At 41.0% G+C, this 17,244-nt stretch overlaps 1 protein-coding gene across 2 annotated transcripts in view; it reads right to left on the reverse strand.

Moving 5' to 3' along the window:
* Positions 1-17,244, reverse strand: part of DSCAM (DS cell adhesion molecule) — a 367,344-nt gene that overhangs the window by 33,418 nt on the left and 316,682 nt on the right. For both annotated transcript variants that reach the window (XM_041487754.1, XM_041487755.1), the window contains exons 22-26: positions 16,846-16,944; positions 16,097-16,285; positions 14,570-14,860; positions 9,511-9,687; positions 2,528-2,558 (exon numbers count right to left, since the gene is read on the reverse strand). In XM_041487754.1, the coding sequence (XP_041343688.1) occupies positions 2,528-2,558; positions 9,511-9,687; positions 14,570-14,860; positions 16,097-16,285; positions 16,846-16,944 (787 nt within the window). The remainder of the gene's footprint in view (positions 1-2,527; positions 2,559-9,510; positions 9,688-14,569; positions 14,861-16,096; positions 16,286-16,845; positions 16,945-17,244) is intronic.

The following is a 17,244-nucleotide window of genomic DNA, read 5'->3' on the forward strand; positions in this document are numbered from 1 at the left end:
GTATTCTCAGTAATTTGCTGTATTCTTTTACTCTGCTGAAGTTCCTGCTTTTGTCACTATTTAAAACAGGTATTTGGGCAGGTGGTACTTTGGTCTGAGTACAGCTTTTATGTTGAGCCTGTGGATAAAAAAAGGCCTTTTCCAGAGCAAGTGCATTGTACAGGGCATTTTGAAAGAGTCCACAGTTTCTTGTAAAAACATATGGAAAATGAAATCAGAATATTTGGGGATAAATTTTGAACCTTGTGTTCAAAATTTTAACATTCAGTGAATTGCTAAACAGATTCACAATGAACTGTTACAAAGAGCGTGGCTGGGCTGATGCTTTCACCCAAAAGAAACATTAAAAAGCTGTGCTTACCCAGCAGCAGGGGGTTTTATTTGTGAGTGTAAGGCATCAACAATGAGTTGTGCAGCTCCCATTAAACTGCTGACTTATCCTGCTCCACAGACATTTGACTTACCCAGCCAAAGCCAGTGACTCTCAAAGCAAAGACTAAAGCTCCATTTTTAATCCTCTTTACATACACTCATGAAAATCTCCTCAAAAAGAAAGATACACAAAGGTCTCTCCAGGCCTCACCCTTCCTACCAAGCAGGGAATAATCATTTCTTCCCTCTCCCCAAATACCCCTTTTCTTGATAGTTTTATCATAACAGATTTTGAAATATTAAAATATATCAGGGGCTTTATCATATGTGTCTGTTGTTTTGGAGAGGGTTTATTATCCTTTGATTATTCACATGCTACATCTTCAGGAACATGTTTTTTGTGTTTGTGTTTGTGTTTGTTTTTCAGGTTTTGGTAGAAGGTATTTCACAGATTTGCCACAAATGAGAGTTCCCAGTTCTGGCATGTCTGTAAATGTAAGCCTATATCCCCTACTTCCTCTGAAGTTCTGATTCAACAGCCATTTGCCTTTGATCAAACTTTTACAAAAGAAATATAAAATATGCTTATGTGATAAAACCAAGATTATTTGTTAATAAATGAGGTGAGAGGAACTGGTTTGATGACCATGTTTTAATGCTGGTGAAAGGAAAAGCCAAATGAAATGGTGGCAGGTGAGTTACCTGTAAAAACAGCTCTGAACCAAGGACTGAGGTGGGACCTGGCTGCTCTCTGAGTACATCAGGCAGGGAGGAGAAAAATTCCTTAATTTGGCAACCATCAGCAAAGGAAAAATTGGGTAAAACCTGGGCACTTCTGAGGGAAGTTTGGTGAAGTTTTCTAAGTGTCAGAGGAGTGAGGCTCTGAAATGGCCTTGCAGAAGGGGTGGCAAGGCTGGTGAAGCCAGCCAGGGCTGGGACAGAGCGTTACCAGCTTTGCAGAGGGGCTCTGAGTGGGACTGGGACTGGAAGTCTCCATGCAGGGGTTTCAGCTGGTCCCTGCTGGGTTTCTCCTTTTCATAAATCCCTGCTTTATTCTTTAACTCCATCTAGCCTCTGCTCTAGGGCAGCCTGCACAAGGCATCAAGGGAACTGACTTGCTGCGTGTGCTGATCTGTGCTGTCTTCTGTGGCACCAGAAACCAGCAGGGCAAATGTTCCTGAAGCTGCTGAACCCCACAATTTGCTGCCACAGGCAGCCAGGGAGGGGATGACCTGGACTGCATGCCCAGTCCTGTTAACATCACTGGGCTTACTCAGATATGATGGCATAGAGCTGAATTTACACCAAACCCATCTGTCACCATGTCTTTGCTGAGTTTATTCTTGCAACAGAAGTGAAGTTTATCCTGGATAAGGAGGTTTGGAGTGTGGTTCGTGTGGTGAAATAGCTATGACATTCTCAAATTTGTTGCTGAAATAGAAAAAATATTTTCTAGCAACTCAAAATTTATTTGAACTCAAAAATAATCCCTTGGTGATCCCAGTTTCAAATATATGCAGTGGTTCTAAAGTTCAGTATTTTCCCTAGACAAAACAATAAACATTGAAGTTATGAAATTTCCATCTTTGAAAGAATTGTGGTGCCAGAATAGTCATTATGATGCAATTCAACAACTGAATTAGATTTCTGAATGCTGAGCTGATGCAACAGAAGTGAAAAATAATAAATGGATTTACCTGCTCTTTTATACCTTTGGGTATAAGCAGCTAACAACAGTGAATTACATAAACAGAGCTGCAAAGTTTAGAGTTATTCACAGCCAGAAATTTATTCCTTTAATCAGATGATCTCTGAAGAGCAATTACTTTGATACATATTAGGAAAATGTTTTTCAGAGTGGGAAAAATGTCCAAATGGACCTACATAGCTTCTATGGTTTAATCTAACAGGAATTATCAGTTTTTTTATCATTGTAACGCCTCACACTGTCCACAAAGTGACTTTTTTCTCTCATGTCTGACCACCAGTGAATCACAGTTCTTAACAGACAGATAAATTATGTGTTTTGGAAAAGGGTTTAGGAATAAAAAGTTTACTTCTCCATTTGTTCCTATAACAATTCTGAAATATGATACTATAATTGATGGACATTTTTCAATTAAAAACAATCCAATAAAATTCAACTTGTTCTTACCTCATAAGCATTTCGGCCAAACTCTTTGCATCTAGAAGGAAATAGAAGAAATGTCATCACAAATGAAAATCTATTTGAGAGGTGCATTATTAACAAGGGATTTGAATCAGCCATGTGTAACACCACTGTTGTTTCCAGATCAATGGCAAGGAAAAAAAAGAGTGTCTCAAAGTCCCTCCTTTTGCTGAAATTGCATATTTGCTCCAAACAGTCCTGTTTAGTTCCTCAGTAGCACCAAAGATGGTAAGAGAAATACAAGTTATTGTATTCTCTTATCTTTTCTAGTTAAACCATTGGTTTAACTAGGAAAAAAAACTACATAAACATATTAGAAATAGGAACAATTTAACAAATAACGAGGATGTCAGTTCTTTCGTGCAATGGGTAGCACATGAACAGGTGAGGGAAGAAGAAAAGGCAAGAAAATAGGAATTTTGATATCCATCTCTGGGCAAGAGCCAAAGCCAGGCTGGATGAGCTGTTGTCAACCTGTCAATTCCAAACCAAATGTAATTGCACCAGATGTGAGCAAGGGAGGGCTCCAAGGAGTCAACTTAGAATCACAGAATCCCTGAGGCTGGAAAGGACCTCCAAGAGTTCAGGCTGTGCCTGATGCCCACCCTGTCCCCAGCCCAGGGCACTCAGTGCCACCTCCAGGGGACACCTGCAGGGATGGGCACTGCAAAGCTCCCTGGGCAGCCCCTGCCAAGGCCTGAGCACCCTTTCCATGGGCAAATTCCTGCTGCTGTCCCAGCTGAGCCTGCCCTGGCACAAACTTGCTTGGTTGCACTCAAATATGAATATTTTCCCACTAGCAATAATTCAAAACTACTGCTGGGTCTTCAGAGTATGGTCTACACATGAAATGAGGATAGCTCATTCCCACATGGATCAGCCCTGCAAAATAAGACGCTGCTGAAGGAAAAATATTCCTCCTGTTCTTGTCATTGCTGCTATTATCAGCAGCAAATCCTTTGGGACTATAATTATTCCAATACTTATCAGTTCAAAAGGCACAGCTGAAGTTTGGTTTTTCAGGTAGGCTTCTGTAAAACTTTATCAACATAATATACTAATTTCTGTGGTATCATCCAGCAAAAACAGGCAGCTCTGCTTTGTTCTCCTGCAGTCTGCTGCTAAACAAACTCACTTAAAATGCTGATTCCCAAGTCCTTAAGTTTATCACACAGCAACAAAGCAGCCTTTTGTGCAACCAAGTGAAGCAAATCTGAGAAAAAAGCAATTCCAAGTTCTAAGTCTTCAAACACCTCTTATAAGGCAGTTTACATTTCTTCTTTTATCTGCTTCTTGTAAATCTACCAGCACCTGCCAAAACATTTACTGAATTTATCTTTGTTTTCTCCATCCCACCTGTTTTATTCCTCAATCACCTCTTGGGTCTCCAACGCCTACAACAATTTCCTTACTTGTGATCCTATTAAATATCCTGCTTTTAAAATTCCAAGGATGCAGGCAGAAACAAGCCACCATCTTAACACATCTCTACAGTTTGTGTTGTACTAATTTTTAAAAGGAATGGACAGAGGGCTCTTTTTATTCATGAAAAAATCTCAGCAAAACCCCTTTTATCCACTTCTCTGAATTGTGTTTATCTGACACAGGGCCAGCTTGCCTCTCTTAGGCTTTATTCCTCACCTGCCACTAGAGAAGCTGAAATTCTGTGCTCCCTCTAGGTCTGCTTGCTCTACTCCTTAATTTTTACCCTTCCTCCATCCCTTTCCAGCACAAAGCATGGAAGATTCATGCTGGAGGGAAACATGGTTCATCTGTGGTGTCTCATCTAAACCAAACATTTATTCTGGGCACTCAGAATTCCTATTTTCTACCTGGAATGAGATTGCCTTTGCCATTAACACCTGGAAGTGGCAGTGCCTAGTAGATGACAATATTTTTGCCATCAGTCATAAACCAAAAGACCAACACTGCTGCTCCCAAAGGAGTTTTGTTACTGACTTCCAAAAACCCAGGAAGGGACAAATTTCTTCAGAAGAATACAAAAAGCCAATCAAACACAACACAATAATAATAATGACACCGGTTGCAAGTAATGGGGTTGTTTTTAGCAAATTTTATGATGCTTCTTGCTATTCCAGCAGCACCAGGATCATGAAGACCCTGTGCACACATTCTCCCTCCAGCACACATAATCAGGGTGGTTTAATATGCAAATATTGTTTTCATTCAGCCAGCAGCTTTTTGAAGAAATTGCTGCCTCCTTAAATGAAGTCTGTGGGTATTTGTGCAAGGAATTCACAACTCAAGAAAAGAAGAAGGGACAAAGTTGCAAATTATTACAGTGTACTTCAGTTTGCTTTTCATAAATTTTTTATCAGGTTTAAATGGCAAACAATCTCCCTCACATATTCTCAGGTGCTGCCCAGCACACAAATGATTTCCATATTGCATCTGGAAAAAAAAAAATCACAGCAATTCATGTACGTGGCACATAAGTTCTTGTTAGCATGTGTTGATTCTTGGTTAAAGAGATGCACAGGAGATTGTGCACCTGCAGTAAAAAATAACATGAGGCATCAGCAAGACCATGCAATGTGTCAAAAGCTGAATGAGGAAGTACTGAAGGGAAAAAACTCTGTCAGCTAAGCTTAAATTTGGCAATACTCCAAGCAGATTGTTCAAATGGTGAGCAGAACTGCTGGAGTTAATGATGGGCACACAGGTTGGTGTGGGATGGGACAAAAACAAAGCTAAACAGATATAAAGGGCTCCTCTGTATCCATCAAACCAAAATCCAGAAGCCTAAAAGTCAATGTCAGAGAATCATGGAATGGGTTTGGATGGAAGGCCCTTAAAGCCCATCCAGTGCCACCCCTGCCATGGCAGGGACACCTTCCACTGTGCCAGGCTGCTCCAGCCCCAGTGTCCAACCTGGCCTTGGGCACTGCCAGGGATCCAGGGACAGCCACAAAATCTCTGGGCAACCTATTCCAGTGTTTCACCACCATCACAGGGAAGAATTTCTACCTAATATCCCATCCAGCCCTGCCCTCTGACAGTGGGAGCCATTCCCTGTGTGTTGTCCCTGCATGCCCTGGAAATTGTCTCTCTCCAGGTTTCCTGGGGCTCCTTCAGGCCCTGCAAGGCCACCCTGAGCTCAGCCCAAAGCTTCTCCTGTGCAGCTGAACAATCCCAGCTGTGCCAGCCTTTCCTGCCAGCAGAGCTGCTCCATCCCTCTGCTCATCCTGGAGCCTCCTCTGGGCTCTCTGCAGCAGCTCCAGCTCCTCCCTGTGCTGGGACCTCTCTACAACAACATCATGTGTCCAAAACATCAGCTCCAGGAGAAATGTCATTGTCACAAACCAATGACCAGAGATTTTAATGTGCTTTTCCTGCAGTACCCTTTTGATCAGCTGATTGATAATACTTTTAAAATGAGCCAGCATCCCTGGCTGTGTCCTGTCACCTCCCAATTTTGAGGTGGTGAAAGCAGGGAAGGGGGCATGGATGACACAGGGAAGGGGATGATCTTTGCTCCAGCCAAGCATCACTTCAGTGAAAAAGCCACAGCCATCACTTTTGTTTGCTGGCACAGTCACCTTTAAAATTCTTAACACACTTTTCCCCCTGGGAAATCAAGGACAGTGATAGAGTTTTAAATTGCATCCTGCCACTCCTGAACTATCGTGCCACACTGATCCTTTCTGCTTGTGTTAAGGTGAATTGGATTCAAAAACAAAGGGAAAACCATTCCAGGAGTAGCAGAGCTGGGTTAATAGCCAGAAGGAGCATTAAGCCATCAGGCTTCTCTTTGAGAATATCTGCTGAACTCCTGAGTGGCTGCATGAACGCCAGCAGCTGAGTGACCTTTTTGTGTGACCTGGCTGGTGGAACTACTAAACTTGGCAAAACCCAGGACTTTGGTGAGAAATCTGTTTTCTTTATAAAGGAGGAAGAAAAATGTTTAACTGTCCCTACATCCAGACAAGTGGTAAAAGGATCAAGAATGGAGAAGCTGCTGTTCTTCAGCAGAAATGGGAACTCAAGCCTATTGTCCATAAGCAGGGATACAAATGCTTGCATGCACAGCACACTGCAAATAAATCTGCAATTCCCTCTCCTCTTTGTCAAACAGGTTCAAAAAAACCACATCTGCAGTTACAAAAGCAAGAGTTACACCTGTAATTTGCACAAATTATTTTAGAAAGTCCTATTGTGGAGATTATTTTTCTGATGTAGGCTAGAGGAAATCCTGATTTAGGAAAGAAGAATATTGTGCCTCAAAGAAATCCCACCAGCTCATACAAACATTTCAAAAATGTGATATTTCCTTTTCAAAAATTGTATGAAATGTAATCACAACAATAACTAGAGTTAACCATTTATTTTTTAGTTAGGACATCAGAAAAACGTGCACATATTTGTTTTAGAGAACCTAGTAAGTTCTCTGGAACAGCAATACTTATTGTCAGGAAAGCTTTTAGAACATGAAGTTTCTGCTCCAGAAGAGCAGCAAATGTCAAACATAGGATCAGTCTTCAAAATGAATGAGAAAAAAAAAATCTGAATTACTGAAGTCCTATCAGTCTGATCATGGCAATGCACAAAATAATAATAAAAAAATTGAGTGAATCTTAATGAAATGAATTAAAAGGAGAATTGGGGCCAATCAATACAGACTTGTGGTCAAGCAGCCATCTCAAACAAAGTGGACTTTTTAAAAATGAGATTAAAATTTGCTGAGAATTAATGACATTGAAAAAAACTCTCACCGTGATATGAATAAATAGCAGTAAAAGATCATATTTATGTTTCCCTAAAACAAAGTTTCAGTAACTCAAACAATTTTCACAGAAAGTAGCATGATGCAAAAATTAAACAGCCAGTAAAAGATCATATTTATGTTTCCCTAAAACAAAGTTTCAGTAAAACAATTTTAACAGAAAGTAGCATGATGCAAAAAAACCACAGTAGCTATTTAAAATGCATTTCAACATATTCAGAGCCCAATTTGAAGCAGAGAATCATTATTCAGTATTTCTTATCTGGGAGATTTATCAATGGTCTGGAGTAAATAAAATAATATCTGATAAAAGTTTGAAAATGATACAAGAATTTGGTAGCTAAAATATAAGTAAAATGCCAGATCACTAAGAAAATATCAGGATTATCAGGTCATACATCAAGAACACAAACCAGGGCTGCACAACAGGGAATATCTTCCTGTTGCAGAGCAATCCTAGAACTGGCAAATCATCTCAATGGATAAAATGTTAAGGATGTAAACGATGGGAAAACTACAGAGGAAAATTAAAATATATTAATCTGTTCATTTACCAATTAAAACATTAAGAAATGACTTGGTTACCACCATGTGGAAAGGATATCCTTGGAGACTGAAAATGATACATAAAAACAACTTCTGTACTGTAGAGAAGTAAGACAGGACCAGATGGGATGTCGAGCTGTAGTGTGACAAATTCAGCTAAGTGAGACACAACTTTTACAGAAAGGGTAGTTAAATACCGATTTCTTTTATCAAAAGTACTGATGAAATCTTTTCCACTGCCTGTGTTTAAGTGAAGCCCCAATATTTTTCTAAATTCCTTATTTCCGAGAGGAAATAGTTCAGAGAAATTTTATTTTATGCAAAAGCCACCCTGGTCAGTGATCATCATCCTTCCTCAAGGGACAGTAACTCAAGATTCTATGAATACTTCTAAATTAACCATGAAAAAATAATGTGTAGAAACAAAAATTTCTAGAGCCAAAGGGCTTGAGATGCCCTGCTCATTACTGGATGGAATTCCACAGTATTTCTAAGAAGATAACACTTTCTTCTTCTTTACCACATTTTTGTTTAAATGAAAAAAACCCCCCAAAATTGGGAAGGTAAATGGCTTATAAGGTTTTGAAGAAAAAGTGATTATACAAGCTAAAGCATCCAGATGTCCTGATTTCCAAGGCTGTGTATGAACCATAAGGTTGATTGTCCTTCTTTATATATGAATTTGCCCATGCCCTCTGTCTTTTTTTTTATTTTTTTACTCCAAAATATTGTTACAAAGGACAAAATTAAACCCAAAATAGAGAGAAGTAGGAAGGTCAGAAGGAAAACATAGGGTTTGCCTTGGTTTTAATAGGTACCATGATCACATTTTGGTTAAAATACAAATAACTAATCAATTTGGTGTCTCCTGGAAAAACTCAGGATTATTTTTTGCAGATGATAAAATGTTTTACTATTAATTCAGGTTTGGATTTGAAAGGGTTTTCCCAAATACTTTCAGGGAATACCTTCCCAAAATACCTTTTGCCAGTGCAAAAGCTACAGGGCAGCAGTGTCAGACTGGAAGGGTCAAAAACTTGCTTGTGGCTCAGCCAGGGGTTTTTGCTAGAAAAATGATAAAGCTGAATGAATTCCCAGATCTAAATCTTATTCACATAACAAACAACTGAATTTAAATAAGGATTAGAGGAAAATCAGATCAGCGACAATGAAAAGTCAGTGAACAATGAAGTGCTGTGTAAGTTCTATTACAAAAAATCATGGGGAAAATGTGGTAACAAATCTGAGAATATCTGGTTGTGTGTTCTATTCTACTAAAATCTGGCTACTTTCATTTTATAATTTGGAAATAATGGTTAGCATCTGCTGGAGAACTGAGATTCCCTTGACTTCAGAACATCTGATTTCATCCTCCAAAAAAAAAAAATCTACTTTAAGGTCATCGAGGGAAGCAAACAAACAACAAAAAAAAGCAAAACAAACCAATGAGAAATATCTTCCTTTCCCCCATGCAAAATAAAAACAATGTATTTATTGATAATTTCTTTTAGAAACTTATGACCAAAAGAAAAAGAAGGCATTTCTACAGAAAACACACACACTTTGTTCTGTACTGCAGGAAAATGATCCCAGCTGGGGATTGCACACTTTGGTCACGTGCAGCCCCACTCCTATTTCCATGTTCAGGCAGAGAGAAGTTCCACAGACACCCCCTTACCTCGCAGCCTCTTCAGCCTCTGCTCCCTCCTCCTCCTCCTCACGATCAGCAGCATCACAAAGAGCAGCAAGACCCCAACCAAGATACAGGAGATGGTCACCAGCATCTTTAGCCCTTCGTTGGTTCCCAGCCCCTCCTCACTTTGCACAACCGACTTGATGAGAGGAGGGATTGTACCTGGAAACAGGGTCATGGCATTAGAGGCCTCTTAACGAGGACAAATATTGAGTTCTCAGGGAATAAGGCATGTTGTTGCTTCAGCTGCAGGCAGAACCCTCAGCAGGATTTTTCTGTTTGGGGTGGAGGCTACATTTGTGTGTCTGATGGCCACAAACACATAACCAGGCTCATGGTAATGAGGGACTGACTGCAGAGACTATCAGAAAGCCAGAAGAATTACATTCATTGATTAAGGAAAACCATGTCTGATATGCAGTCAAATAGTGTGATTAATTTTGAGTCCTATTAAATTATTAAGAAGCTGTAAGAGAGCTCAGAATTCCTCCCTATGTCTATTATTCCTTATTATGGGGAAATAGCACTGCTGTGACATTTCTGCTGGGCTTTGCTGTGCATGGAACTCATTTGACAAAGCTCATTTTGTGCCACATACATCAGATTAATCCTTTGCACAGAAACATTCTGCTATCAGTTCTGAGGGTGCAGCAGTGATAGGGATCTGAAATTCAGACAGCCAAGCTGATACTAATCTGCTAAAGACTGTCTGACATTATACTCATCAGTAAAACAGGAGAGTAATGCTGGATAGAAACAATCAAATTTTGAGAGGGAAACGAGGGAAATGAATCTACCAGCTACTGGCAGGCAGCTCACTTTTTCATTCTGGGACATATTTGCATTTTGAATATACCTGGCTTCCTGGTGATATATAATACTTGAACTTTTCAATTCTTTCTTCTTTACCTCTAAGGGACGTGAGAAGAATGCAGCACCTTCTGTGGAAGGCTGTTTAGTCATGGAAGACTTCTCACTCATTTCCTGATTACTATTAAACTGCTGAATGCAACCACAAATGAGGCTATAAAATGCAGATTTGCTTGAAATGCACAGAAACACGTAAGTATTGTGAACTGTGATGACTTTGGATGGAAGCTATTAAATTTTAACCAGCTACTGAAACATAAAAGTGGCTACTTGCTAAAAGGAAAGGAGGGTGAGAGAGAAAAACAGACACATCCTTTTTTACATTTTAATTGCTGCATTAAGCGATATAGTTATATCTCATTATGTGCTACACAGTATCAGAAGAAGAACTGAGATCTGATGCAGTACAGTGTGAGTGCCATAACCACAGTGAAAATGTAGAATCCCAAGTTCTGGTTTTTTCAGAAGAGTTATTTCAGCTGCATATAAAGAGAAGAGCAGCTCCCTAAAGGGACAAAGATGAAAAGAAAAGCTACAACCATCCAAACCTATATTAGGTGCTTTGGAAAATTTGTTTTCTTACAATTGCATTTGGAATATTTTTCTAATGCTCCACTAGAGTTCTTCTCCATAATTTTCTTTTCTTTTTTTTTTTTTTGTAATTTTCTGTTTCTAGAACACACAGCAGGATATTTTCATCTTGCCTTGAGATGCACATTTTGCACTGCTTTAAAGGCAAATAAAATTATTAGATGAAGAAATGGAAAGAACTTCAAGCTCCTGGAGGTAATACTAATAACTGTCTCTATATCTTCCTAAACCCTCATGGATAGTAAAGGGCCAAAGTTTTCTCTGAATTACAGTCACAGAAACCATTAGGTTGAAGACTTCCTAAAATTTGTCTTGCTTTCCTTAGCACTTTGATGAAAATCAAATGATGAGTGGCCTTTATTTCACTTTAACCTGAAGTGTTTAGATATGTGATTATCACTATCCATACCTCTCTCTAGGCAAATGTAAACCTCATAACATTATAAACAGGCAGTTGGAGCTTAATTAAAAAGCCATACTGCACGTTTTCACATCACCCCTTTGTTGCTTTTCATCAGTTGCATTAGAAATTACCAAAAATTAATCCTGCCATCCCTGGAGAAAACACCATTTCAACATTTGCTGTCATTCTAGGTGCCTGCTGAGAGCGGAATGGTCAAAGCTTTTCTCAGGACTCAGTCCCGGACAAAAGGGGAGGGTTTGTTTTGTTTTCCAGGTCGGTTCACCATCACCCTTTGTTAGCCTGATTGGTGCCTCACAGAAATTGTAATCTGAATATCTCTGACTCCTTTTCCCCCTGGGTCGCAGCATCTCCCACTGCACCCTGTCAATTCAGGAGTGTTTTCCCGTGTCCTTCAGGGCAGGGAGTGCCTGGGTGGGTCAGAATCAATTAGCAGAGTTTAGAGCTGATCCGATTTAATGCCAGGGCTAGCGAGGAGCTGATCCCCGAGCTGGGAAGCTCCTTTGCAGCTCTCCACAACCGCAGCCGCACAGGGCTAAAAATATCTCCTTATGGATTGCGTGCTTCTGAAAAAACAAGGGGCAGGCAGGTCAGGCAAACCTGTAAGCTGGAAATTGTTACTGAAATGCCCACGAACAGAGAGCAAAGAGCTGCACGTAGGTTTGTCATTAACCCTCTGACCTGATTCAGCACGGGGAGATTTGAGGGGAAGGATGCTGAGCCATAATATTCCTCAGCAGCTCTCCCACACACAGCAAAGTGACCCAAAACCACGTAACTCTGGGATTTCTGCAAACTTTACAAAGGCTTTATCTTAAAGCTGCTAAAGCTTCTAAGCTTGTTCTTAGCGTTTGGCATCCCAGAACTTTCATACGCTGTATTATCTAATCTTCAAAGTGCTACTCCTGTATCTGCTTTATCTGAGGGGCAGCTGTGACCCCTGGCAGCTGGAAGGGGCTAATCTCACATCACGGGGTGAATCAAAGGTAGAGGCAGGGACAGAACTCAAAAGTGGAGCTGGCCAAGAAGTTTCCACTGGTGTTTTTTTCTGCAAACAGAAATTCCCTGTCTAAGGAAGCAAAAATTTCTGTATCAAATACTTGTAAGAATGATAATCATCATCATCATCATCATCAGTTTCTAATTTCAGTTCTGAGCCAAACCTAGCAAATCTAGAAAATCTGAAAACTCAAATTTGCTTTTCCATCCATGTTTTCCTCTCATAACCTCAGGGTCAGTATTTGAGCTTGCTCTGCCTCTCTAAGGCACAATTCAGTCCTGGCAAAGCACGCTTCACAAACAAAACCAGCAATATCACAAATGGGAAATTTTCTAATTTTCTAGATGACCAGAAGCAGTGGCCCAGGAAATTTAATGCTCCAAATATTTTTTACTGTTTCATTTTATCCCTTTTAAAGTTGCTATACAGCAACATAAAAAATCAAAGGGTGTGCAGGTCACATCAGGGTAAGTATCATCAAAGAGCAGAGCCTGACAACATTTCAGATCAGATCACTGTAAGAATAGTTTTGATTTGAGTGCTACAAGTGGAAATTTAAGGCTCTCATCTGCATTTTGATATAAATTCATTTTAAGGTATGGCTCAAGACTGTTTGCCCCCAGTCAAATAAAAGTGATGATAATGGAACAACTGAAAGTTGGATGCTGCCTGTGGAAAGATATTGGAAAACAAAACAAAACCAGGATAGGTTAAGTAAAATGAGAAGAAATTAACTCATAATACTTGAAAGAGTTATTGTTGACAACAGCTACACTTCTCAATAAAACAAGTCCTTTACATTCCTGGAAAAACCTGGAACATTTGTGTAGTAACTGCTCAGATCCTGGTTCCCTGTGGGCCTCTGGAGTGCTGAGGCAAGATCTTTCTCTTAATTTTCCAGACTGTGTGAAATAACACGAGGACTTGTGTGGCAGCCTACCAAAGATGATATTTTTCCAAAGGTTGATTAATTATCTGCAAGAGCTGCTGAGCATCCAGCACGAAGGCTGGTACAGAGGATGTGTCAGGTGCTGAGGTTTAAACCCTGCTTAAGTCATACCCCACATTCCAGCCTGGGAATGACCCCTGAGCTGCACAAGAGTGGTTCTGTTCATGTGGAGGCGTGTTCCCAACACAGAGTTACAAACAATTACCAATTTGGTGCTGTCACAACCATCAGCTCTTGTTTGAACTCGCTCACCAGTGCTGTAGCTTAATTTAACACTACAGATGTTGCCAAGTGGTTGCACAACGCAGCACAACATCCCTGGCAACACAGCAAGACTTTACACTGGATGTCTCCAGAAAAGCTCTGGCAATTCCCACTGGAGCAATCCAGAGCTGCCATCTGGAGCCATCTGTGCTGCTTTTTTTGCCAGGAACGCAGCCCTTCCCCAGTGTGGAGCCACAAGTGCCAGCAGCCCTCTCACCCAGCCTGGCAGGACCCGAGCTGCACTGAGTGACAAACTGGCACATTTGCTCCTGCCCTCGTGTCCTGGGTTTTGCAGGGTGGGCAGTAACCCCTGGCAGAAGGGTGGGATGCAACAGCTCCCTCACGGTCTGTGTCCTGCTGCTGGGCATGACAGAGCCATCTGTCACGGCCATTAGTTTCACTGTCCCCTGTCTGTGAGCAGGGATGATTGCACTGCCATTGCTGTGCCCTTGGAGGATGTTATCCAGAGGCTTTCCCAGAGGACAACCTGCTTGGCTGCTCCAATGTGTCCCATAATGGGTTTTAGGCTGTGTCACAGGGAATAGCAATTAAGCCAGACAGCCCCGTGAAGGGCTGCAGGAACAAATTCCATGGAAGACTAAAATTTCATGGAAAAGATGCATGAAATACTAGGAAAGGCCCCTGTAACCACTGGAACTAATGACTTTTAATGTCCTATGATTATGTGTCTCATGGCTGATTGACTTTGGAGTTTTTCTGAAGTGAGGACAAATAAACAATTCCTCTTTTCTGCCTGACAGCCTACTGTCAGGAAATCAGGAGGTTTTTCACATCTTTGAGACTTTTACCTCTCTGACAGCATGGCTGGCAGATTCAAAACAGGGCTTTTTGAGGAGAAAAAATGGAAGATGAGCAAAAAGAAAAAAAAAATCACATAAGAAACTCAAGTAAAACAGCATCTGAGGCGTAAATTAAAGGAAATACTTACTGCCATCATAATTGAGCGTGGCAAATTTGGCTTGTTTCTCTGCACAGCCAGCACTGTTGCACACTCTCATTTGCAGCTCGTACCAGGTGGCCTCCTGGAGGTCGTAGAGGATGTAGGACTTGGACAGGGATGTCCTCTGGGCTGTTGTCCAGACCGTGGTCCCAAAGGGCCGGTATTCCAGGGTGAAGGAGGTGATGGGGCAGCCACCATCGTTCCAGCCGATCAGGTTCAGCCTCACCCGCGTGGTGTTGATGCTGGCGAAGAGCTCCTGCTCCTTGGAAAACTGTGGCTCTAGAGGCAGTAGGATATTCCAGACAAAACGCTTAAATATTGCAGAAAAAGCCTCTCAAAATATAAAACCTAGAGAATAATTTCTAGGGCAATCTTGATTCTAGCTTAAACTCAGTATTTATATATTCAACTTCCCCTCCTCCTCCTTCTTAATTGTTTTTTCCCACTTTGTGCCAGACTCACAAACCCAGATTTTCAAATCAGTATGTAGAAAAAAAATATCCAAACATCCATTGAAAAAATTTGGTTTGTTTTGCCTTGCAGAACTTGATGCAAACTCTTCCTTTATTTTTGAAACTTATCCAGTTCAGAGGATGCTGCTTGCACACCCCTGCAATACTGGCTTGGAGCAGAAATCAGACACTGACTCCATTTCCTTTATACATAAATATACTCCCTGTCTCCCTTCAACATCAAGACAAACAAATCCCTGAAATTTTATAAGAGAAGAGGCAATTTCCTCACGGCAATGAAATAGTTGGAATTGCTATAGTCTGTGACAGTGGAGACACCCTCTTACCAAATATCTGCCAACCCATCTTAGAAAAAAAGTTATTAGAGATAAAAGGACGGAACATCGGCCTGTGGGGGCTTCAAGTCCCACAGCCACAGCCTTTTTTGTCACAGCCATGTAAATGTTTCCTGTTGCATCGTGCTTTTTGTTTTATCAGTAGGTCTATGGTTTGATTTGTAATTTAGTAGTTTTCCTTGGTGCTGGTCTTTCTTTTGTCTCCACCCTTTTCCCAGAAATGTCGTCAGCTAGTTTCTAGTTTCTATTTCTCCAAATTTTACCCATTTCCTAAGACTGTTTTTCTTCCTTGGAAGTTTATTGGTTCGCTCCTGTTATCCCCCGCCTGGGTTTTTACTCCCAACTCTCCTGATTTGTTGGAAGTTGGGTCTGCCCCTGCCTTTCCCCTGAGATATAAGTCTTTGTTGGCCCCCTAGCTGGGGCCCAGGAAGAAAGAGGGGAAGAAACACCATCAAATAAAGTTTCCCTGGGACCCCTGTGCGCTGCCTGTGTTTTATTCTGCGCCGAAACAACTGACAACTGGGATTCAAGGAGCTCCAGGGGGAAAACTGCCGCCCCTCACTCTCAACATCAGCTAGCCGGGGAAGCAAAGCGGCAGTTTCCAAAGCCAGGAATATTAAAAGATCCAGGCCTGTTTTCTCACCAACCCAAGGTCTCGAGCAGAGTGCAGGAGCTTTAGGAGGGTGGAGGGGATGGAACCAACGCACCTTTGCCGAGCGTCTTGGCCTCGATGATCTCGCTGATGCGCCCCGGCCCCACCCCGTTCTGGGCAGTCAGGGTGAACTTGTACCAGGTGCCACATTTCAGGGTCTCCAGCCTGTAGGATCTCTCACTGGGGCTGATGGGGAAGCTGCCCCACTGCTCACTGTTATCCTCTGAGTACTGCAGGATGTAACCTGGAGGGAAAGCGCGGATGGCAAGGGTATCACAAATCCTTCAGGGAACCCAAGGAGGCATTTTAAAGACCTAATAAAACTGAAAAAAATTCCCATGTGCAGGGAAACATACAGCTCTCCCCTGACTGAAAGATACCAGGCAATACATTTTGCCCACCCTGACAACAAAATACAATTTTTTATGATGGCTTGGAGGGGAAAAGAAAAGGATGGATATTTCTAAGGACCCTTCAATCAGCAACAACGAGATGATGAACCTGCACCCTCCAAAATGAATGGTTAGAGATTACAATTTGGAAAATCAGATAGAGAAACTGTCATAACAGCTGAGGAGAAAGTGATTAAATGTGTGAATAAACCACCACAAAGACAAACTGCAATTTACTGAAAGCTGTTATCACCATGATAGTGCACATTAAGGGTTGACAGCCATACAGATTTGGTTGTTTTTCTCTTTTTTTTTATTTTATTTTTTTTTGGGAGCCATTCATAATTTTATACTAATCCCATCAACATATGATAATTTAGTAAGAAGCAGCAATTAACCTGAATTACATTACCTCGGATAGAACTGCCACCATTGTCTCCAGGTATCCAGGAAAGAGTGATAGAGGAAGATGTAGTTTTGGATACAGTGAGTCTTGGCTGGTCTGGTGGAACTAGATGGGAAAATAGTTAAAAATAGAAAATGCAATCAAATGGTTTGACACAATGTTAATCACTTCTAACAGTCATTTATCAAATAGCTGTTTTGAGTTGCAAAAAATGCAAATGATTTCTGTCAAAGTGTCTGTTTAGCTGACATCCTTGGTTAAGATGAGAACAGACAAGCTCTCATTTTTTTATTTAATTTTTTGCACAATTTTGTCTTTCAATTCTTAACCTTTGTTTTTCTCTGAAATTTTTGCATCTGTTCCGTTAGACCTCAATGGCACAAGAGCTACCCAGCCATTAATTTT

The sequence above is a fragment of the Pyrgilauda ruficollis genome, unplaced genomic scaffold (genome assembly GCF_017590135.1).
Source record: "Pyrgilauda ruficollis isolate IOZ18807 unplaced genomic scaffold, ASM1759013v1 scaffold84, whole genome shotgun sequence".
In the NCBI taxonomy this organism is placed as follows: Eukaryota; Metazoa; Chordata; class Aves; order Passeriformes; family Passeridae; genus Pyrgilauda; species Pyrgilauda ruficollis.